This window comes from Seriola lalandi, unplaced genomic scaffold (assembly GCF_002814215.2).
Source record: "Seriola lalandi dorsalis isolate HSWRI2012SDOR001 ecotype SW California unplaced genomic scaffold, Sedor1 jcf7180002054585, whole genome shotgun sequence".
Taxonomy (NCBI): Eukaryota; Metazoa; Chordata; class Actinopteri; order Carangiformes; family Carangidae; genus Seriola; species Seriola lalandi.
In genome coordinates this window covers 4,148,256-4,171,225 of record NW_019525138.1, presented here as the reverse complement: position 1 = coordinate 4,171,225, position 22,970 = coordinate 4,148,256, and the positions used below count along the sequence as shown (strand labels likewise).

Below are 22,970 nucleotides of genomic sequence, written 5' to 3'. Positions count from 1 at the left end.
GTGACTTAACTTGACACCTCACCAAAATAAAAAAAAAGAAAAGTCAAACATCACATATACCATGTTCAGAATCTGAAAACATTGGTATTATCATTGCAAACAGAAGAATATTAATGAAGCCTGACTGTGTGTGTTTTAGAAATTCCTCTTCTTTGTACTGAAAAGCAGCGATGTGTTGGACATGCTGGTTCCCATCCTCTTCTACCTGAACGATGCCAGAGCCGATCAGTGTGAGTCATACTTTACAATGAAATATTGTGTGAGCAGGTATTAAGCTGACTGTAAACTGTTATAAATCATTATTTGCAACCTCACCTGTGTATCTGCAGCTCGTGTGGGCCTCATACACATCGGCGTGTTCATCCTCCTGCTGTTAAGTGGAGAGAGAAACTTTGGCGTTCGTCTGAACAAGCCGTACACTCTCCGTGTTCCCATGGACATCCCTGTTTTCACAGGAACCCACGCCGACCTCCTCATTGTGGTAAGAGGTTAGGTGCTGAAACAAAAGAGAGCTCTTTGGTAACGATGTTTAACTATAATGTCATGTTTTTGAAAGATTTGAAACAACTCAATAAACTTACAGTCTGATAAAAGACACATTTACAGGATGTTGAAGTTATATTTAATCGTACTTTCCCAGATAGCAAAATGAAACTTCTGCTCCAACATATGGCTGGATACTCAGCCCAAGTCTGGCCCATAAACTTCCACATTATTGTTTATTGTAGGTCAAACAAACTAATGAATCCATAGCTCTCAGCTATGCAACTAACTGCTAATGTAGCATGCTAACGTAAACCATAGTGTGGCAGCATGCTAACTAAATGACTGGTAATATGCTATCAGTGTGTTAGCATGCTAACAAAACTAAACATTAGCATTTTAATCATCTGTGACTGAGTATGTTACAATTAATTAGCACAACAACAAGCTAAATGTTTAATGTCTACAGTAAATGTGTCTTTTCTATTTTAAAAGCTTTTGTTTGCATGTTTGTTTGTTTGTTTGTTTGTTTGTTTGTTTGTTTGGGGTGGTGTTTATCCAGATTGATGCTTTAAGAATAGAGGTTGTTCTATTTTGAGACATATCTGTGATTGAGTTGCATTGAATATCATTTACTGGACTTGAATTGACTCAAAGCAGAGTTTGTTTTAAGCACAGCTGAGTCTGATTATGTCGTCCTGAGCCTGATAAGCTGAGTTTGAAATGTCCTAATAATGCCACCATATAGAGAATTACCCAGTTTAATTCAGGCAACATCATGGTCTTTCTTCTTAGCCCCATTTACATTTTATACTCAAGTAAGAAGCTGAGAATATCAATTATTAATAGTTTTTTGTTTGTTTGTTTTTTTTTTGCTGGGTGACAGCAAAGAGTTAGAGAAGATCTTACAGTCTTTCTCATATTTCTTACCATCATTATGATTATTGCTTTTACTTTTTCATGTCTAGATTTTCCACAAAATCATCACCAGTGGACACCAGCGTCTCCAGCCTCTCTTTGACTGCCTGCTCACAGTAATAGTTAACAGTGAGTATCACAGATGAAACATCCCCCCCTGCTGGCAGAATAGGTGAACTAAGTTTTTAAAAGCCTCCCTGCTGATTTTTACAGTTTCACCTTATCTGAAGAGTCTGTCCATGGTGGCCGCCAACAAGCTGCTCCACCTCCTGGAGGCCTTCTCCACGCCCTGGTTCCTTTTCTCATCCCCCCACAACCACCACCTGGTCTTCTTTCTGCTGGAGGTCTTCAACAACATCATACAGTATCAGTTTGATGGTGAGGATGTAGATGTGAACTCAACAGTATAACGCTTTGCAGCTCATTATGGCGTCCCCTAACTAACTTAAAATCTAAAATCTCCCTCACAGGCAACTGCAACCTGGTGTACGCCATCATCCGTAAGCGAAACATTTTCCACCAGCTGGCCAATCTGCTGTCTGACACAGTGTCTATCCAGAGGGCCCTGCAGAGGAAGAAGAAGGCCGGGATTTCAAGGACTAACTCGACAGAGAACGAGTCCATGGAGGGCTCCAGACCAGCTGTACCTGCTGAGCCTGGCACCCTCAAAGCCAGCTTAGAGGCCACCCCAGGTATAAAGTTTGATTGTATAAGAACTTTCAAGGTCATTTTATCATAAAAAAGAAAATCAGTCATAAAAACCCAGACTAGATACTAGAAAATAGATGTAATGTGTTAATTACTGAGCTTTAAGGATGCTGGTAGGCAGATTTTGTTACCTTTGGACATAGCCAGGCTAGCTGTTTCCAGTCTTTATACTAAGCTAAGCTAGCCAGCTTCTTAAATTTACTGGACAGACATAGGGATGGTATCAGCCTGTCATATTCTCAGAAAAAATATGGAAAGGGATATTTCCCAAAATGACTAATTATTTTTTTAATGTTCCATTTTTGTTTTGATAAGCTTTTTGAATGTTCTCGTCATCCCTTTTACCTGCTATTAAAACATATCATCTTGTGTCCTTTAGGGATAGATAAGATAACAGAGAAGTCCCAGGTGAGCGAGGATGGTACCATGGTCACTGTCCCAAACTCAGACTCTCCACAGGCCAGACAACAGACAACAGACAACAGTGCTGCAGCTGGAGCCAGCGACACAGAGTCCAACTCCGAGAGAGACCACAAGGTACAGCGGAGAACACGTCAGTGATGCTCTTACTCTGTTTATGGTGTTTTCTTTCTTACCCCTGCAGCTGTTTTTTATGGCGTTGTCAGGTTGGCCACACAGAGTCAGAAGCAGCGAGGAGTCGGTTGTCAAGTGTGTCGTCAACAGTGACCTGGAGCGCTAATCCAGACTGGGTTAGTACGAGTCTTTTCCTCTGTATCTGTTGATGTCACCATCTATATAGAAATATATATATCATGCTACCTGTGTGTTCTCAGGTGTTGTCATGGAAGGCAAAGCTTCCTCTACAGACCATCATGCGGCTGCTACAAGTCCTGGTCCCTCAGGTGGAGAAGATTTGCATCGACAAGTAAGAAATACTCAACGTTAATAGTCAAAAGCAAACATGTTATTACTGTATAATTTAAATTAATTGTTTGAAGCCATTGGTGCTAAGCGCATTGTATTTCTCAACAAATAAGTGTCATCAAGGCGTAATTGTGTTGTCTTTGTTGATAAAAGTGGCACTGCCCATTGTGCTAGATTTTCCAAGAAGAAAACTCAATCCAGCACTGGGTGCTTGGCTTCTATCAAAACATCACATGTAAATCTGTGGTGTGTTTTTATCTAGAGCTGCAATTAGCGATTATTTTCATTATCAATTCATTTTCTTAAGTAGTTGTTTTCTGTAGAAAATGCCATAAAATAGTGAAAAATGTTTGTTTTAATTTCCCACAGACAAAGCTGAATTCCCTGAATGTCTTACGTTGTCCGTTTCAAATTATATGACAAAGAAAAACAAAAAAATGTACACATTTTAATGCTGGAACCAGGAAGTATTTAACATTTTTATGTTTAAAATATGAGATTATTTAACTAAATAGTTGTCAATTAACTGTTGATCAGCTAATTGTTGCAGCTCTAGTTGTATCACATTAATTTCACATGAACAAGCTCCAGATTTTTACTTCAGAGTAGCACTAATCAGTTTTCTCAGCCACTTGGGGGTAGAACTCAACAATAAGCTAAACATCACACACAGGTAAGACACAACCTTATAAAGATGGTATTAACTATTTACACATCAAGCAGACATGGATCACATGATCATTCAAAACAATAGTCAGTCCAGAATGGACTGAAATATCTGGCTCTTTAGCTTGTAAAGGCTCCACTGAGTTCACCAGCTAGTTGCTAACTTTCTCTGTTGACTGTTTGGAGCTGGCAGGAGGCGCACAGTGCAATTATCACACTGAAAACAGCTCCCTGCTCTGTGCAGCTCAGACAAACTGCAAAATATGTGAAAGTTCACAGTTTGTGACTATGATTTCACATCACACACAGTGATTTGATCCATAGTTAATATGAACATGATCAGAGCTGTTGTCGTCCTCAGGGGTTTGACGGACGAGTCAGAAATCCTCAAGTTCCTTCAGCATGGGACGCTCGTCGGCCTCCTCCCCATCCCCCACCCTATACTCATCAGAAAGTACCAGGCCAACGCCGGCACGGCCATGTGGTTCCGCACATACATGTGGGGGGTCATCTATTTACGGTAAGAAAACTGAACAGGAGCCTGTGTGTGAGCTGTTTGTGTCACCTTCTCCGTTTTTGATCAAGGTGAAAATATGAAATGACTAAAAAAAAAAAAAAGTCCCCTGGTAGATTTATTTCAGACTGCTCTGACAAGTCTGTGCAAGAATCAGCGTTTGGCCGTCACGGTTCTGAGTTTTCACAATGTCTTGTTTTTCCTCTGTTTTGCCTCTTGTTGCCGTAGTAATGTGGATCCTCCAATCTGGTACGACACGGACATAAGGCTGTTTGAGATCCAGAGGATTTAGAGGAGCTGCTGAAGATGTCCGGTCGACTCCGGGATCCTGAAGTCAACAACACGAACGTCTGCCAGTTTACCTTCCACACACCTCAGCTCTGATCAGAGGAGCATTTATTTAAAGACAACAAGCAGACACAATCTTCATTTTTGTCATTTCTTTAGACAAAGTTTAGGAGAATGTGTCAGTAAGTTACTGCATGTTCTGCGGAGCCTGTATCATGAGCAGATGCCGTTAAATTGATGCCAAATGTAATCATGAGACGTGATTTATTGAATATTTAATTATTCACTTTGCCAAAAAGATAGTTTGTGGAGGTTTTGCACGTAGGTTTGTGTTGTGTTTTTGACATGTTCAGAACACACAGAACACTTTCCGTTTATCTTTAAAACTCTTTGCCACATGTGAACTACTGGAAACTGTAGACTGAAGGACGCTGAAGCCTTTCACATTGTGCTGAAAGAAACTACACATGGTCTTAATTGAGACTGAAACTCAGTGCGGTGGAGGACCACTGACTTTTCTCTCACGTCCTGACAGACAAAATGTTTTCTGTTGCTGAAACAACAAGAAACCCGCTTACAGATGTGAATATTATATTGAATCCTGTCAAAATAAAAAACTGATCAGTTTGAGCTCAGATGAAGTTATTTAAACTCATGTGTTATCATTTGGTGTCTCACTTTTGAGAAGACGTCCCACCAGATTTTGGAACCTGGCTGCAGGGATTTGCTTCCATTCAGCAGCGGTCAACGGTAACAGTCTCCATTTTCCCAAGTTATGGGCTTGTGCACTATTTAGAGGTACTTATAATCTACGTGTATTTTCTTACTTTATACTTTCACTTCACTACATCTCGGGGAAATATTGTACATTTTGTCTGCACCATATTCATCTGACAGCTGTAGTTACAAGTTACAGATAAAATACAAATAAAATACAGTGTTTTCTGGCTTTTTAGCAGTGCCAGGTTCAGAACCCTTGTCATATTTCAAATGTGATTTCCCCTCTAAACATTTCAGATGGTTTCATTTAAATACATTTTTGAGGCCCACAGCGGTAAAATTGCTCAATATTTCGCAATAAAGAGAATATTCTATCTATCTATCTATCTATCTATCTATCTATCTATCTATCTATCTATCTATCTATCTATCTATCTATCTATCTATCTCCTAAAAGGTTAATATAATATTGTGTATCTTCTCTCCTCTCTTATTAATCATCTCAGGACCCCTCAGATTTATGTGCTGGCCTTTGGAGGGGCCTGAACCCTGGGTTGGGAACTACAAGACTAAACTACCTAACTTTATATAAAATGTGTGTAAAACCAGCTCCATCCCGAGCGGCAATAACAGTAACTGGCTGGAGAAGCACTAATGTGGTGCCAGAATCAACAATCTATTAATGTCAAATATTATCACATGTCAGATACAGAGGACTTTTACTTTGATTCTTTGCTGGACTTTCACTTGTAATGTGGTATTTTCACATTGCTGTATTAGCATTTTTACTCAAGTAAAACATCTAATCCACTCAAAAAGCATTAGTGAAGTTCAGCTATGATGTTGGGTGAAAGGTCTGGCTCACAGTTGATGTTCCAGTTCATCCTAAAGGTGCTCAGTGATGTCCACGTACTTTTGGCCATATAATGTATATAAACTAAATTATTTATGAACGTCTCAGCAGTCAGACAGTCAGTGTTAGGCCGCGGCTGCCCATCATGCAGAGATGAGCAGCTCCATCAAAGCTCCCACTGAGTGCATCCTGTAGAAGACGCTGAGCGGCTGACCCAGATTCACCAGAACAAACCAGGTGCTGAAGCCGAAGAACTGCTTCCCCAGGCCGTTCTCGAACTGGGGGTGTACTCCGAAAGCAGGTATGACCCACAGCTGAAAGAGGAGGGGACACTCGTCAATCACAGAAATGAAGTAACAACAAAAGAAGTTGTACTACTTAAAAAAAACAAAAAACATACAAGACTTTACCATGATATTACAAAGGATGAGGAAAGCACAGATTTCTTGAATCGCTCTTTTGCTCCAGGGCTCCTTCCCATGATGCTCCTGAACAGCAGGGGGTGCTGACGTGTTTCCCTCCAGCAGTGAAATAGTTGTTGCCCTCCTCTCCTCTTGTGTTGGCGTGGTAATATTTTTCTTTGGCTGTGGGACAATTTCTCATTGAAATAAAACCTTTTCATGCTAATCTACAAAACATTCAAATAAAATGCAGGTACCTTAAAAATGCTGCTCCTCTCCCTCTCTTTCTTCTTGGTCAGCAGGCTCGGGTGCCTGTGGAGGCCTTCAATGATGAAGATGTTCTGGAGGATGAGCTCCAGCAGGCTGAGGAGGGAGTAGGACAGCTCCAGGTCCGCCAGAGGAGCATTAGTCCCCAGAGCCAGGGCCGCCACCAGGGAGAAGTAGGAAAGGGCAAGCTGGCCCAGAGCTGCCGCCACCAGGAGGATCACGTCCAGGCTCCGAGTAGGGTTGTGTCCCCCTTCATGCGCTCTCCTCTCCAGCCTGTGGACCAGCATCCCAGCCAGGGAGCAGAAAGACATGACGGGCATGACGGCTAAATGGTAGCCGTAAAATATGAGGAAGGCGGTGAGGCGAAGCTGCCGCTGGCTGACCCACACCTGGTAGAGAATGAAGACGGTCACTCCCACTACGAGGACCAGGCCGCCGAACACGAGGCCGTATATGATCCCACCTTGGTAGACGACACGGAGGGTCAGCTTCTGACCAACGTGGTGACCTGGACCCGTCCTGCGCCCCACGTTCTTCCACATCACGTAGATCATGCAGCCCGCCATCAAGTAGTACTCGATGTTGAAGGGGTAAAGGATCTCGAAGCCTTTCCTGAAGGCGAGGCAGGCTGCACTCGTACTACACTGACACAAGGTCGAATTACCTGGAGAAATACACTGATTACAATGCAGAGTACAAGGCAGGGATGTGTGATTATACCCATGATGTTTCCCTTTATTGTACAAAGATGTATTTCTCACAACCTATGTAGCAAAATGAAACTTATGGCCCAACACATGCCTGGGTCCTCGGCCTGAGTCTGGCCCAAATACTTCCACATCTGTGTAGATTCCGGCTGTTATCTTTCAGTATTAACTGACAACCAGAAGATTTTCTGTGTGTGCGCCAGAATTTGTCCATATGTTGAAGAAGCACCTGACAATCATGCTGGATATGGGCCAGATTCATTTTGCTATCTGGGAAAGGATCATATCTAATTAAGACTCCTAAAGGTTCCTATCTAAGAGTCTCCTCGTATCTATTCAGACAGTTTGTCAAGGCAAGTTTTACTTCAACTTTATTCTTGTCTCACAGGACAACACATAATCAAAGTTTAGATAGATGGATTTGTGTTTTCACCCTTGTCTGTTTGCTGGTTTGTTTGTTGGTTTGTCAGCAGGATTACACAAAACCGATTTGCCCTGAACTTGGAGGAGGGATGGCTCATGGATCAGAAACAAACCCATTACATTTTGGTGCCAATCTGCATCATTTACTATGAATTAGATTTTTTTTTCTGAAGTCTGGTGTATCTAGTTTGGCATTGGTCTTGGCAGAGGTCTGTGATCTCTAAACACCCTTCTAGTTGCAATTGGTGATTATTTGATGTGCCCTTAATCAACTGTTGAACAAAGTCGGATCTGTAGAGTTTTCTTCGTATATTTCTCTGCAGCACAGCACTGTGTAAACCATCATTGTATTTTTACTCATTTTATTACTAAAGCACATTCCACTGTGTGAGGAGCTATTTTAGTGCTAACGTTTAATGAATTACTCTTGGACCAAAAACTTAGGAGTCCTAAAGTTAGATGCCCATTATTTTGAAGAAGTTCTTCTGCTACTTTTAGCCTTAGGTTGTTAAGTGAATACAGCCTCTACCTTCAAAATCAGAGATGTCTGCTTCAGATGAGTTTATGTTGCTGAAGTGAAGACTATCCTCCTTCTCTAACTCGATCTCCTCGTGGATGGAGTCCTCTGTGACTGAGTTCAGCCACAGCAGCAGGTCAGCAGAGAGGATCACCATCAGCCCGGACCTGCATCCAGTACAGCAGGTAAATATAAAAAAAAATCTCTTTAAAACAAGAACAAATACAAAAATAACAAACACCTGAAGCTAGAAATAAAAACCATCTTTAACTATGAACTAACACACGTATAAAAATGTCTAAAATATGTAAAGTGATGCACCTGGTGATTATCTTGTGTCTGTGAATACAGTCTTTGGAGTGAGCCCACAGTAAATATGTCTACAAAAGAAAAATCATCAGAAGAGGGATTAAGGAGACATGGAAATAATGAAATAAAACACATCAGTCATTTTTTGCATTTGTGGTTTGCCTTCAGTACTGAACAAAGTTGCTTCTTATTGCGTCTTATAATCATGAAGTGATTGTTTAATCATTTCAGTTCTATTGAATCAGCCCATTCCTTAGTCTTAAAGATATTTGAGGCTTTAAATTTAACATTTTGCAGATTCTGATCATTTTATTTGAACTGCGCCTGCTGCCTGCAAAACTGTAAAACTTTCACTTTTCATATTTTTCTTTTCGTGTTAATCTAAATAAAGCTAAAATTATAAATGTAATGCATATTTTTTTGTGTCAAGTGGGACCATGCAACTTTGTAAAGGAGCTTTTTATACCTTTTGCTATTGCTACAAATCCAGCATTAGCATTAACAGCAGTTTTCTTACCAGTCTTGGCAAGAGTTTCGACTATTGTTGCGTTTACATTGCAAGAGGTTATAATACGTCCTCTGAGCAGCGCTGCTCCTTCAGGACAGACTGGACACTACAGTGACTCGGTATCAGAAAGTGAGGAGACAGTCCGACCGGGCCAGAGCTAGCTGGTTAGCATGCTAACTTCAATAGAAGAAAAGAAGTGATAGAAATAGAAGGAAAACAATAAGGTGGTTTCCACCACTTGAGACAGCTTTCTTCTAGACTGGAAAGTAAACAGCTGTTAATGATAACGTTGGCTATGTAGCAATAGCAAAAAACGTAGATATAGCTCCTTTAAGGAAAAAAATAATCCCCCAATGGAGGGGTTGTACCAGTTGAGCTACAATTTGTTTCACCATTAGCCAAATAATGTAAGATGTTAAGGTGTTTTTAATTCAAAACTTAATATGTGTAGGGCATAATAATTTTCAACTGACCACCAAATTGCACATTAAACATAGAATTAGCAGTTTCCATTATCAGGCAAAGTTTGAACCATGTGTTTCCATCCACCTGTTGTATGCATATATAGAGGCTACAGTCCTCGCTGCAGCTGGCCCCCGGTTCGACTCCCGATTCGGACAGCCCTTTCCTGCGTGTCATTCCCCCTCTCTCTGCCTCCCCATTTTCCTGTCTCTCTACTGTCCTGTCCATTAAAGGCACAAAAAGCCCCAAAAAAATAACTTAAAAAAAAGAAGTCTATAAATAAAAAAAAAAAAACTTGAAAGTTGCTGTGTTGATAAAAAACAAAATGTGACTAATAGGTGTAAACATCAGACCTGTGTGGAGCGATGAAGAGAATTTAACATCCCTCAGATTAATACATAAAAAGATCATTCAGTAATAACGCCACATTTCTATCATGACAAAACCACACCATCCTCCATTCAGCAAAAACAAACAAAGCATAATCCTACATCCATCTTTTTGTTTTAACAGTCCCGATCTGGTCTGGTCCGACCTGTTATGGCGGCTAATGTTAGAATATTATTGTGTCATGCTTGATTGAGGATTTTCATCTACTTGTAATACTTTTGCACTTTGTAACGGCATTTAGCATTAGCCTATAATTAGCTTCAATGCCGTAATAGCTGCTGTTGAGCAAAGGTTGCATGGCAGGCCTAGTCCACTTCTACATGTTACAACTGCTATGTGGCTTCACAAAGTTCAAGTTTTTCTACAATCAAATGTTGCCTAACATTTTTCTTTCTTCAGCTTTTTGTTGTTGTTGTTCTTCAGTGATTGATGTGGCGGCAGAACTTTCTTTACCTGCAGCACGAGAAAGGGAGCCTCTACGAATGGAGAGAGCACTTTAGCAGCAGGATTACACTCCCTCACACTGAGCAAATAACCAATCCTGCAGATGTACAGCAGCAGACTGGCAGCAGCAAAAAGTATCAGGACCACTGGGACAGAAAAAAGGGATATTTCAGTAAAAATCCACAACAAATATTGTGTAGATTTTGTCATATAATGATGATACACAGGAACTTACAAATGACAGTGATTCCCCCAGCATGGTGGTCTTTATGTGGGCAGACCCCTGGCTGTTTCCTGGCCCACAGCAGATACCACAGCATCCAGATCAGACTGACCCCCATCAGCAGCAGCATGAACACCAGGGGCTCCTGGTGCTTCAGGCCCTCTGGGTTAAAGGTCTGACCTGCCACCAGAGCCGCCCCCAGCAGGACTATATTCATCCCAAGCAGACCAGAGATCAGACGCCTCCCGCTGGGAACCCAAACCAGCACCGGATCCAGCTCTTGGTCCTGAGTCTGGTTGTCCGGTTCATCTCTGGAGGGACTTCCTGGAGTCACCCAGGAGGAATCGAGCTCAGTGGCTCCAGAATCAGGATCCATACTCACCTTGTTTATTCCTTCTAAAGACTCTCTTCTCTTCCTTTGACCCTTCTTCTTCTTCTTGTTTCCATTCAGGTTCCAGAGTTTTCCCTCAGTTTGCTCAGCCGTCGCACTTCAGCTGAAACGTTCAACATGTGAAGACGTGCATATAAAAGTTGCTGCAGTCGTCTTGATCCGCCTTCCCACACTGCTGTGGGTGTGGTCATGATCCGGCACATTAATAACAACACACCTTTCATATGAAAAGCCACAGCTATCATGTTTACTCTTCATGTTGACCTTTGTTTTTCACTTGCTGTGCCGCTGGAACAAAATTAACTTCACGGCGCCAAAGGACCTGAACACAATCTGTGTCAAACTCCAGTGGAGGCTTTCTTAAAGTCAGCCACGTTATTTTACTTTGAAAGTCTTTATCAGCTAGGCTGTCTGCCATGTTGTGTCACTGTTTGTGTACGGCCCACACCAGGAACTGATTTATAAATGTGTAACCTCAGTCTTATCGCTGCACTGCCCCAAGTAGCAGCTAATAGTTGAGTCAGAGGTGATAACCTGCAGCAGCTGATTATACTTTTGTTTTAGTTTCCGTTTAATTTAAAGGTGGTTTTTCATGTTTTAGCCCATTTACAACAAATCACATGCACTTTGTATCACTGCTTTAACTTCAAACCACATAGAGGTTTGATTTTTATAAAGATGAATATGAATCTATTTCTTTTAACGCCAAACACCTGATCTTTTTTCTAGATAACAGAAAATGCAGGAACCTAATTGTGATTAATTACTTTGCAAATAAATGTATTTTGTTTGCTCCTCCAACATTTAAGTTATTCCCATTTTTACCATTAGAGAGATTAAGTCGAGACCAGAGGTGGACAAAGTACATAACTTCATTATCTGAGTCAGAGTATAAATACTCCTGGTCAAATATTACTGCAATACAAGTGAAAGGTGTTCAGTCAAATTTTTTACTTGAGTTAAGGTACTGGAGTACTTGATTTTAAAAATACTTAAGTATTCAAAAGTAAATTTTTTTATGTCAACACATTGTTTAATTGGTCCTGATTTACAGAAACGCATGTTTTCGAAACAACCTCCTGTCTGACTGAGTGTAGAACCTGTAGGATAAAAAGCTTGGAGGATATGTGATGAAGTGTGGTCGTGGTAAACACAGCAAACATTTAAAACTAGATGAATCTTACTTCATTTCTAAACCTTCAAACACAGACTTCAGATCAGACCATGGACTAAGAATCTCCTGCTTCATCTTCATCTTCATCTTCATCTAATGTCGCTGTCGTTAGGACACTGACAGGTTCACACTGAGCTGTGTGCAAGCACAACATGACTGAGGCTGTGATTGATCATATTTTCAAGATAAAAGAAAACTCATTCCGCTGACTAAAAGCTCTGCTACTTCATAGAAATGTAATGAGTCAAAAGTACAATATTTGTCTTTCAAGTGTAGTGGAGTAAAAGTCATAAGTTTCTGAAAAGAAATAATGCTCAAGTAAAGTACATACACTGAAAAATAAACTTAAGTGCAGTACTCAAGTAAATGTACTTCGTTACTTTCCATCCCTGACCCAGACAGGCAGGTTCATTTTCTTCATTAATAATAATGATAAACTTAGTAATTTTCTTAACAAAGTTACAAAATGCTTTATAAAGAAATAAAACCAGAAGAGGCGAGTAAAATGAGAGTAAGAACATGAGCACAGAGGAAGTGAAACAAATAAAATGAATAAGATCAAATAAATATGTCAAACATTTCTAAATGCTTTCACAAAAAGAACATTTTTAAGAAGGGTTTTAAAAGAAGCTGAAGACTTGGTGTTAAGAAATTCCACAGGCTCTAATATCAAAAGCCTGATCACCCTTTGTCACAAACTGTGACCTGAGGGCAACCAGGGGCTCCATCCGTGGAGCTCAGTGGTAGTAAATGCACACACCAGGTAAATAGTCAGGAAGATATTAGGTGAAAGGCCTGAAAGGTGAGAAATAAAATTTTAAAAATCAAATCTACATTTGAAATAAGCCCCTTTTCTTTCATATTTGGGTTATATTTTATTTGGGCTAGCTAAAAATGACAAAAAAATGAGTAAACAGGACACACAAAGGCCAGGAGCAGCACAAGTGAAATCACCCTCACCTCCATCATAAAACCTGGACAAGTAAAACCAGAACCTCGTCAATGGATCGATTCCACAAGAACTCACCTCAAAAACTCGCTGCATGCTCCTTGGCAGCTGGTCCAGGGATGATGGAGAGCGGCAGCCGATGGAGCATGCCCACTATGTAAATTAATTAATTTTTTTGATTTTCATAAGTCTGTCAGAGATGTTTGCTTTAATCAAAACACTGAGGACACAGGATGCAGGGTGTGTGTGTGTTTGTGTGTGTGTTCCTGTACACCTGCCGCTCAAGTGTGAAGTCAGGTGGACAAGAATGAGTCAGTAACTGATAATATGAGTCACTTTACTTATCAGACATACTCGATACACATCAATAAATGTCTCAATTTAAAAAATGTCAGCAGTCAGATCTGCCCTACAAAGCCAGAATACAGTAACTACATATTCAACGGTTGATCAGAATTTAGTTAACACCAAAATTAAACTTGTTGACATTTATTTTTCCATATAATATACAACATATATACATTATTTAAGCCATAGAAATAAAGAAAACAGCATGTTACAGGTGCAGTGACAAAAAAATACAACTAAAAAACAAACCAAACTAGAGATTCTATTCTATTCTAATCTATTCTATTCTATTATTTTTTCATTTAACATACACCACCAAAACAAGGCAATCACTTTAAATTAACCAAATAAAGCAGTGCAAGATTTACAGTGATCAAACCGTTAAAATAATTCAATTAAAAGAAATCTAATTTTAGATGAGCCTTTTTTAAATTTTTATCTTTTATCTTTTTTATTTTATGACAAACCATCTCTTATTTAGAAAACAACTACACTAACATCAGTTTTTATCAAGAATGAATTCTTTACAGTTTTTTTACAGTGCTACATTCTGTACATTCTGTTTCTCACTCAAAATAACACACATCAGACATACCTAACTATCAGAGGGGGCGGGGTCATTGCTTTCATAGCCCCGCCCCTCCTTGACAACCAGCATGCCTCGTTCGCCTCATAGCAACCAGCCTGTCAGCCCGCTCCGTACCGCTCCACAGGCCGTCCGTCCGCCCGCCGAGTCCCGGACTAAAAGTTGGGGCAAACATCTAGATCCTCCATGGAACCGAGCTCAGAGTGAGCCGGGCCGCCGAAGCCGAGGGCGCCGCCATGAACGACAGGTACCACCGGGCGGCCAGTGACGGCTACCTGGACGTGCTGAAGGAGGCCACACGGAAGGAGCTGAACGCACCGGATGAGGATGGGATGACACCGACCTTATGGGCCGCTTACCACGGCAACCTGGAGGCGCTCCGGCTCATCGTGGGGAGAGGGTGAGTCCAGAGACCAGTGACCAGTATCTGAAAAGTTCCCTGCAGAATCCCACCACCCATCTCAGCAGCAAGTTATTTCCGCCAGTCGGACAAATGGATGTCTGTCAGTAGGCTAGGTGATTAAATCTAACACTGAGGGTAGCTGGGGGTCTTTTTTCTTGTTATATGACAAACACCAGTCTTCTCTTCAGTCAGTTTCTTTTTAGAGGAAGATCTTCTTTCTGTTTTGTCATAGTTTTTACATTTTTATTGAATTTTTATTATCATTATTAACTTATTTTTGTCAAAAATCGTTCACATATTTTAAGAAAGGTTCTAAAATGATAGCAATATATAATAATATATAAAATAATTAAGTAATTAATGTTAAATGTAATATATAGCCTTAAAATTATAATAATATTAATAATATAGGCCTATAATAATATATATATTTTAAATCTAAATGTAGGCTATAAACAATCAATAAACAAGTCACAACTGACTATACTGTTAACAGAACGTTGTGATACTGTATTATCACATATCCAAAATATTTCTTATCACTACAGCTGCCACAATTCATGGTTTAGTCAATCAATAGTAAATTAATAAACATTTTCAGCATTTTTGAGAAAAAAAATACCAAAATTCTCTGGATCTTTTTCAAATATATATTTTCTGATTTCCTTAGTCTTCTATGTAAGTAAATTATTATCATTATTAAAATTATTATTATTATTTTATTTTATTTTATAGACGTCACTTTGTGATGGGTATATTCCATCATTTTCTGACATTTTTCAGACAAATAACCAATTAATTAATCAAGAAAATAATCCTATTAATTGATAATGAAAATAATAAGCCCTAGTTATCATCAAGAATCCTAAATCTTAATCAAACACAAAGTATTAGTTTATTTATTGTATATTATAACTTTTCCTCACTGATTGGTGCCTGCTTGTATTAATTAAAAATTAAATTAAATAAAAAAATATTTCCACCCCCATCTCTGATCTAATCAGTGCTGCTGGAGATGCAGGGTTTTACATTTTGACAGCCTAATTACAGACAAAGGTCACTTGCAGCAGGATAGCCCCACTTACTGCTGGGGCATGTGCAATACACACACACACATACACACACACACACACACACACACTGATTGAGTAGGATAACACTGTATGCATCTGAAGCATGATAACTTAATATTTAATCTTACCAGTGTGGCTCAGGCTGATCCATTACATGGCAGGTTATGCTCTAAATCTGATTCAGTTACAATACAGAAGCCATTTTTATACCGATCAATTACTGAAGGGTCTCCACGTCTTTACAGAAATGATCAATGATATGATCTCTGCTCTGAAAGCCTCATGTGCCCTTATCAGAGAGTGTGTGCTGTGTATTTGTAAGAGAAGGGGGTTCAGGAGTAAGTCTATATTCTGCTGAGATAAGTTGTACGTAATAGATCAGACAAGTCTTTTGTTTAGGTTTTAAGAAGCAGACAAAGCAGTGTGATATTTACTGCCTGTTCTGTGTGGAGCGCAGAGTCCAGTTTGTCATGCTGCTGGTGGCAGGTTTATAAGGCGAGCAGTAAAGCAGCTGCAGACACAGGAAAGGTCACAATGATGGATAGAGCATCTTCCTCCTGCCACAGTCCCTGCAGGATGCAGCGCAGGGCGGATATGAAGCAGAGAAACACGACTAAAGCCGAGCTGCAGATCAGAGTTCACAGAGAAAGGTAAATGAAGGAAGAAGAAGGTTTAGAGGTTGCAGTTTGCTGAACTTGTTTTCCCTTAAGGGGCTTTGAGCAGCTTTTCTGACTTTATTTCCCTGATCTTATGTATTTATTTTATTTAATAGCAAATAGTGACTAGATTAAAAAAATTTAAAAACTAGCAACAATGTGACACCTGTGAAGAATATAAAAGAGATTCCCTGCAAAACCTTTTTTAATCTATCAAAAGTAGCCAAACTAATGCAGCAGCTGTAAAGTAGTTGCATAATGTTACTAAATAAATCTGTAAATATCTGATTAAGGATTAAGAAAACATACAAATTTCGTCAATTGATTGATAAGTTGATTGTCAGAAAATTAACTCGCAAATATTAAGATAACTGATCAATCATATAAATCATTTTTCAAGGAAAGTGAATGATGAAAATGAAAATCTACTGATCAGGCAGACTAAGCCATTTGAAGTCGACACCTTGATTAGCAATAATGAAAATAATTGTTAGTTGCAGTTCTGTTTGGGGACTTGCAAAGCTAGATCTTGTGGCTCTCCATCCATCAGATGCTGTTATATTCACTGGATGCATGAGAACTTTGACCTGATGGAGGCGCTAAAAGAAACTGACCATCCTCTGAGGAACATGAATGTCCGTACAAAATGTCACTGCCATCCATACATTAGTTATTGGCATATATCAGTTTGGACTAAAGTGGTGGACTGACTTTGAAGTCTGTAGTCGTGCTGCTGTGTGGCTAAAAACAGAATGGTGCTCCGATCGTACAGTCTGGTTTCTTGGTCTCTAGGAGATGAATAAAGCTGCCATGTGCAGTCTGCTGTGTGTCATGGGAACTTAAGTTTTCTATACTCAGACCAAAATAAGCATTAAGCTTCTACACTCAGCTCTTCATGCTGCTAGTAAACAAGCTTGTTGTTTGTGTGGTTGCAGGTTGTTGAATGGCTGCTGTGTCACCTCTGACTCAGCTTCTGGCAGAGCTGCCGATGGTCAAATTACTAATAGAGATAGTCAGGTGTGATTCCTCCTTCATGTTCCTACAGTGACACATTTCTCACTCGCACCTTTGGAATATGATCTACTCAATATGACGCTCTGAGCCCTTAAATAAACAGCAGACTTTGATGCTTCACAATTTAATGTTATTCGCATACTTTGCCAGGATGTGGCGCTGCAGACAGGAGCTGAAATCAGGGTTTGTGCTGGTAAAGGTGGTGACCCTGCCCTGTGTTTTGTCTCGAGGTGTCTGTGAAAAAAAGACTTGGTGTGTGGGATGAATAATGCAGAGTCACCTCTGCCATGTTTAACCGGCAGCGTTTCAATTATTGATCAGGACTTGGCCACTTGGATGGAGGGAAAACAGGAAGAGGATGGACTTAGCGGTGAAGTTAGTTCCTCCCTGTGTACCCACTGGGTACCACTTTCTGATAAGGCACCACGAGTTTATAAACTGGGTTATCTTAGCATAAAGACTGCAAACAGGCGAAACCAGCCTGGCTCTGTCCAATGGCAACACCATCTGCCTACCAGCACACCAGACACATAGTGAGATCCCTCCAGTCAACTGGCAACCCAAACTTTGTTCTTAATGAGGGCTTATAAATGAGCTATAAAGCATTAATAAAAAATTCATAAACCAGTAATAAAGCCATTCATTATAAACCCTTTATAAACAGTAAATATTGCAATATCATAAACTGTACTGTGCTCTCTCAGATGCAGCATGTGGAAATGTAAACATGCGTTGTGTGTCACTGAACCAGAATTAATTTGTAACTAGAAGCTAAAGTTTAATATATGTTGTTAATTCTGTTTTTGCTTGCACAGCATTATGGGTAGTCCTTTACTGATATCACAGCCATATTTCCATGATGTGTGGCCAATACTGACTACCACACTCTAATGAAGTTTATATTACACGCCAGCAGCAGGTGCTAGACTTCAGCTAATAACAACTGTAGGCTCACCCATAATGTACTGTAGATATCCGGGCTACAAGTAATGATTTTGTTTTAGTGATTTTTTCAATTAGATGATTAATCATAATCATTCTCATCAAATTTAGACTGTAAAAGGTCAAAAGATAATGAAAACCAGTCCACAAGTTCACATGTGAATAGGGGTACATACTTCATAGGAGTTCATACTTCCACATACTTCTGACCACATAATGTGCATAATGTGAAATAAATGGACTAAAATCTGCACAAAACTGGTATGCTTCTTTTAGATTAGCAACAGAAAGCATTTGAGTAAGAATACTGTATGTATGTATCCAGTAACATGGAGATCCAACATGGCTTCTTGTCCCCTCTTCCTCCAGAGGTGACCCGGACAAGTGTGACATCTGGGGGAACACACCGCTTCACCTGGCAGCTGCCAACGGCCACCACAACTGCCTGTCCTTCCTGGTGGCTTTCGGTGCCAACGTGTGGTGTCTGGACAATGATTACCACACACCGCTGGACATGGCTGCCACCAAGGGCCACATGGACTGCGTTCGCTACTTGGACTCGATCGCTGCCAAGCAGATCACCCTCAACCCAAAACTGGTCAGCAAACTCAAGGACCGGGCTTTCCGTGCCGCAGAGCGCCGGATCAAAGAGTGTGCGAAGCTCCAGAGGAAGCACCGAGAACGTATGGAGAGGAAGTTTATGAAGGAGTCGGCGGCTTTGGACAACCTGGATGCTATTAGCTTTTCTAGCTACACCAGCAGCAGCACGCTGAGTCGCAAGTTCAACACAGTCACCTCCAACATGCCATACTCGCAGGTGGTTTGTCTTTGACTTTGTTTTAATGTGTAAGGCAATAGAGAATCAAAGTCCTGCTGTGCATCAGGATTAACATCTGCTCCACCAGCTTTCAGTCGACAAGTCCTCTGACCTCAATGACAAAAGCAACAGAGTTTCCCTGCCAGATTTAAACCAGAGAGCATTAGGGTTTATGGTCAGCATTTTAAAAACCAAAACCACGACGACTTTCCAAATCACATTACTGAGCATTTTCTCAATTGCCAACTAGGTTAAGGTTTAGTCAAGTTTAGTGGACCAAAACTACTTAGCTAAAGTTGGGAAAGATTGTGTTCATGGTTAAAAACTTAGCTTAGGGGCCAACCATGCTCATTGCTTAAATTACAGCTACTTGATGAGCGTTGGGGAAAGATTGTGGTGGAAGTAGATGGGATGCAACCAGTCGTCTCACCTTGTGTTCAAAGTAATATGTCTTGTTGACTCATCTGTGTATTTTCTCATCTGCCACCTCAACAGCTAATGTTTGGTTAAGTTTAGGCAGCTAAGACTACTTTGTTAAAGTTGGAGAAAGATTGTGGTCATGATTAAAGGAAATCAGTGTTGACTGTCGATAGGAAAAGGGATGTGAACTCTCACCAAACTGATTTTTTACATTGGTGGATTTACCCATTCAGTGGTATAAAAGAAACATTGCTGATTCAGGGTTTCTAAATGTATGCTTTCTTCTCAGGCCACTCTGCACTCCACAGCCAAGGGCAAGGCCAAGATACAGAAGAAGCTTGAGAAGAAGAAGCAGGTTGACGGAACGTTCAAGATCTACGAGGATGGGAGGAAAAGTGTGCGCTCGCTGTCCGGCCTGCAGCTCAGCAACGATGTCATGTTCCTTAAACAGGGCACCTATGCCAACCCCAAAGAGAGGTCACGCCTCAACATACGTGACATGTTCCCCCGCGACAATGATGACGACGCCGACACCATCTCCCGTGCCATGAGTGACCCGGGCCTCCATGAGGCTGCATATTCGGAGATCAGTGCCGACTCTGGTCGGGATTCCCTGTTCACCCGACCTGGGCTTGGCACCATGGTGTTCAGGAGGAACTATATGACTGGGGGCATGTTTGGCATTGGGGCACGGGATGAGGGGAGTGTTGCAGGGAGTGAAACTGTGGGCCGGGCGCCTAATGTTCGTCTACGTGGACATCCGCCTCGACGCTCACCAAGTTTTGATGAGGACAGTATTGGTAGCGCCTTGAGCCTGCAAGAAAGAAATCTGCAGGAGTTGCCTTGGGAGGAGGCAGATGTCGAGCTGGACAAGGACATGGATCCAGAGAACAGTCCTCTCGAGACCTTCCTGGCCTCACAGAGCCTCAGCGAGTTCATAGCAATTTTCAGGAGGGAGAAGATCGACCTGGCGGCTCTGCTGCTTTGTTCAGATCAGGACCTCTCCAGCATTCACATCCCTCTGGGCCCCAGGAAAAAACTGCTGGATGCCTGCAAGAGACGTCTGGACACCATAGATGAACCAGAGGCCATTGAAGACACTGAACTTTGAAGGTCAGTGTGTAGAAATCCATGTTTTATTTTAAAAGAGAAGCACCATTCTTCACTCTTCATCACTCATTCCATTCCAGATAAACCTGACATAAGGTACTGTGTTTGTATGCATCAGCATAGCCTTTGGATGACATTTATTGGGGGATGTCAGAGGACATGAATCAGACTGTGGGTGGCCATTGTTAATGTTAAACTTAAAATAACACAGTGGTAATAAAAAGGTATTCAGAAACCTTTCAACGATACATTCAATTCATAACACATTAAAGTATTAGTATTGCGGCCCAACTGTCTACTACGGGAGAAAGACTACTGACGTTACCCTGTGATATGTTAAAGAGTAAGTACGTTTTTGTCATATTTGACAGTCATTTCATTTATACTCAGTTATACTGTTAGTAGTTTTATGGATTATGAGTTTATTTGTTAAAGATACCTGCTAATTTTACAGATTTTCCCAGTTTATTCACAGACATGTTAAATTAGATTGTCTCTAAAGTAAATATCATGAGCTCTCAGGCCATTTTAAGAGACATATTGTAGCAATGTTCAGAGCGACCTCAGATTCTTAAGGAGGGAAGTATCCTTTGTTGGAGTTAAATGTTGCTTAGTGATCTTTGATTTCCACTACTACACCAATGCATTGGAATGTTAGTGGGCACTGTAGCCGTCACTTCAACTGTTGTTGCTTAAAGTCATTAACTATCAATTGGTATCATAAGAATAGGAATCATATTTTGTGGAATTGGCCACTCCTACTTTTGAATACATGATATTTAGAGCAAACTCCCAGCGTTGCTCCACCCAACTCTAACCTGAGCTGAGATCTAATCAGCCAGAATACCTGAGAACACCTGTGAGGGAGTGCAGGGGGAGCCTTTTCCATATGAGACACTACAAAACCAGATACCTGTTTACTGGCTAAATAGCACCATCTTGTGGCGCATTTGTGCTATAACAAACCGAGGTTTTAGAGCTAGAGGCTTAAAAGCCATTTTAGTTGCATGAGACCTGTTTTAATATTTCATGACATTTTTTATCGGAGTACAGTCATACGTAATGTTAGTTTGACTCTTTATTCACAGGATGAGGTCACTGTGAAGTTGTTATGCATATTTAATGCTGGTTCCATGTGATGTTATTATTCCCTGGTACAGTCAGTGGAGACAACATGGACTCTTGGCAACTGATATAAACTTAGAAAGGAGGTAATAAACATTTTATGGTTAAACTTTGCCACATATACAGACAGATGGAGACACATTGCATTGGTATTCATTCTCATCCAGTGAAATTTATCCTGACTGTTACTGTAACACTTGGTCGTATTAATTAACATATTAGTGAATGTACCTAAACCTCTTAACATGTTATTTATTGTGTCTTTGTTGTACAGTTTTCTTACTTTGAATATGTTATTTTACTCCATGGCACATACACAAAGGTGACTATACATTCATGTGTGAAAATAGCCCCTGACCCACTGTCGCTCTGCAAACTCTGTTGCAATAGTAAAAACAAAGGGTTGTTACTGTGAGATTATGTCAGCTTGTGCTAGATAACATTCTTATCTCGGATTGCTATTCCGTCTCACTGAAGGTCTGCCTGCCTGTGCTCTGGAGAGTATGGCTGTGCATGAATGTACATTTTTATGTTATGTTTTTGTAATAATCATCTGAAGATGTACCCACAAACATCAGTATCTTTTATTAAAATAAAGTGAAAATTATTATAGTTTTGTGTGTGATTTTATTTTGAACCAACCAACCAACCAACCAGTGTTTACTGAATAAGGCACATGTCTATATGTAGTATATCTACTACAGTAGGGCTGTAACCATTGTCATTATAAATCATTTAGTTTATAATGTCAGGGATGAAGGCCATTGGTTGAAAGTAACTAAATACATTTACACAAGTACTGTAATGTAATGTTAGTACAATTTTGAGGTACTTTGAGTATTTCTATTTTCTGCTACTTCATACTTCTACTTCACTACAATTCATTGTTTTTTTTTTACTCCACTGCATTATTTGATAACTTTATTTACTTTGAAGATTTAGATTAATATTATTAGATATTATCAACATATAAATTACGATGTATTATTATAAGCTAAGATGCAGCTTTATTGATCCCAGGGGAAATTTCTAGTATTTAAAGTCATTAAAATTAGCTCCACCATTACAATTTAATGTATCAATAATTATAATCCAGTAATATAACATCTGGGCCTTTCTGATAATGAGGATTTTTAACCTTTTGAACTTCCACTAAAGTAAAAACTTTGAATGCAGGTCAAAACCTTTACTTAAAGATACTTAAGTAAAACATCATCTTCACAACATCTTCTTCTACCTCTGTCCAACTGACATCTTCAAATGTGAGTCCAGAACC

At 40.2% G+C, this 22,970-nt stretch overlaps 3 protein-coding genes across 3 annotated transcripts in view; 2 read left to right on the top strand and 1 right to left on the bottom strand.

Moving 5' to 3' along the window:
- The window catches only part of hid1b (HID1 domain containing b), a 15,047-nt gene extending 9,955 nt beyond the window's left edge, over positions 1–5,092 (top strand). The window contains exons 10-19 of the mRNA XM_023418966.2: positions 140–230; positions 330–481; positions 1,452–1,530; positions 1,615–1,779; positions 1,872–2,093; positions 2,489–2,646; positions 2,736–2,819; positions 2,904–2,995; positions 4,022–4,180; positions 4,403–5,092. Coding sequence (XP_023274734.1) covers positions 140–230; positions 330–481; positions 1,452–1,530; positions 1,615–1,779; positions 1,872–2,093; positions 2,489–2,646; positions 2,736–2,819; positions 2,904–2,995; positions 4,022–4,180; positions 4,403–4,466 — 1,266 coding nt within the window. The 3' untranslated portion in view covers positions 4,467–5,092. The remainder of the gene's footprint in view (positions 1–139; positions 231–329; positions 482–1,451; positions 1,531–1,614; positions 1,780–1,871; positions 2,094–2,488; positions 2,647–2,735; positions 2,820–2,903; positions 2,996–4,021; positions 4,181–4,402) is intronic.
- Positions 4,710–11,251, bottom strand: LOC111664394 (proton channel OTOP3-like). Its single transcript, XM_023418967.2, has 7 exons — positions 10,699–11,251; positions 10,473–10,609; positions 8,672–8,730; positions 8,363–8,517; positions 6,694–7,367; positions 6,446–6,619; positions 4,710–6,349 (listed from the first exon to the last, which is right to left on the bottom strand). The coding sequence occupies exons 1-7, from the start codon at positions 11,060–11,062 to the stop codon at positions 6,179–6,181; spliced, it is 1,734 nt and encodes a 577-aa protein (XP_023274735.1). The 5' UTR covers positions 11,063–11,251; the 3' UTR covers positions 4,710–6,178.
- A 2,257-nt stretch (positions 11,252–13,508) lies between these two features.
- On the top strand, positions 13,509–22,301 carry ush1gb (Usher syndrome 1Gb (autosomal recessive)). Its single transcript, XM_023418968.2, has 3 exons — positions 13,509–14,534; positions 18,592–19,039; positions 19,749–22,301. Exons 1-3 carry the CDS (start codon positions 14,371–14,373, stop codon positions 20,568–20,570), a joined length of 1,434 nt encoding a protein of 477 aa, XP_023274736.1. The 5' UTR covers positions 13,509–14,370; the 3' UTR covers positions 20,571–22,301.
- Positions 22,302–22,970: the final 669 nt, after the last annotated feature.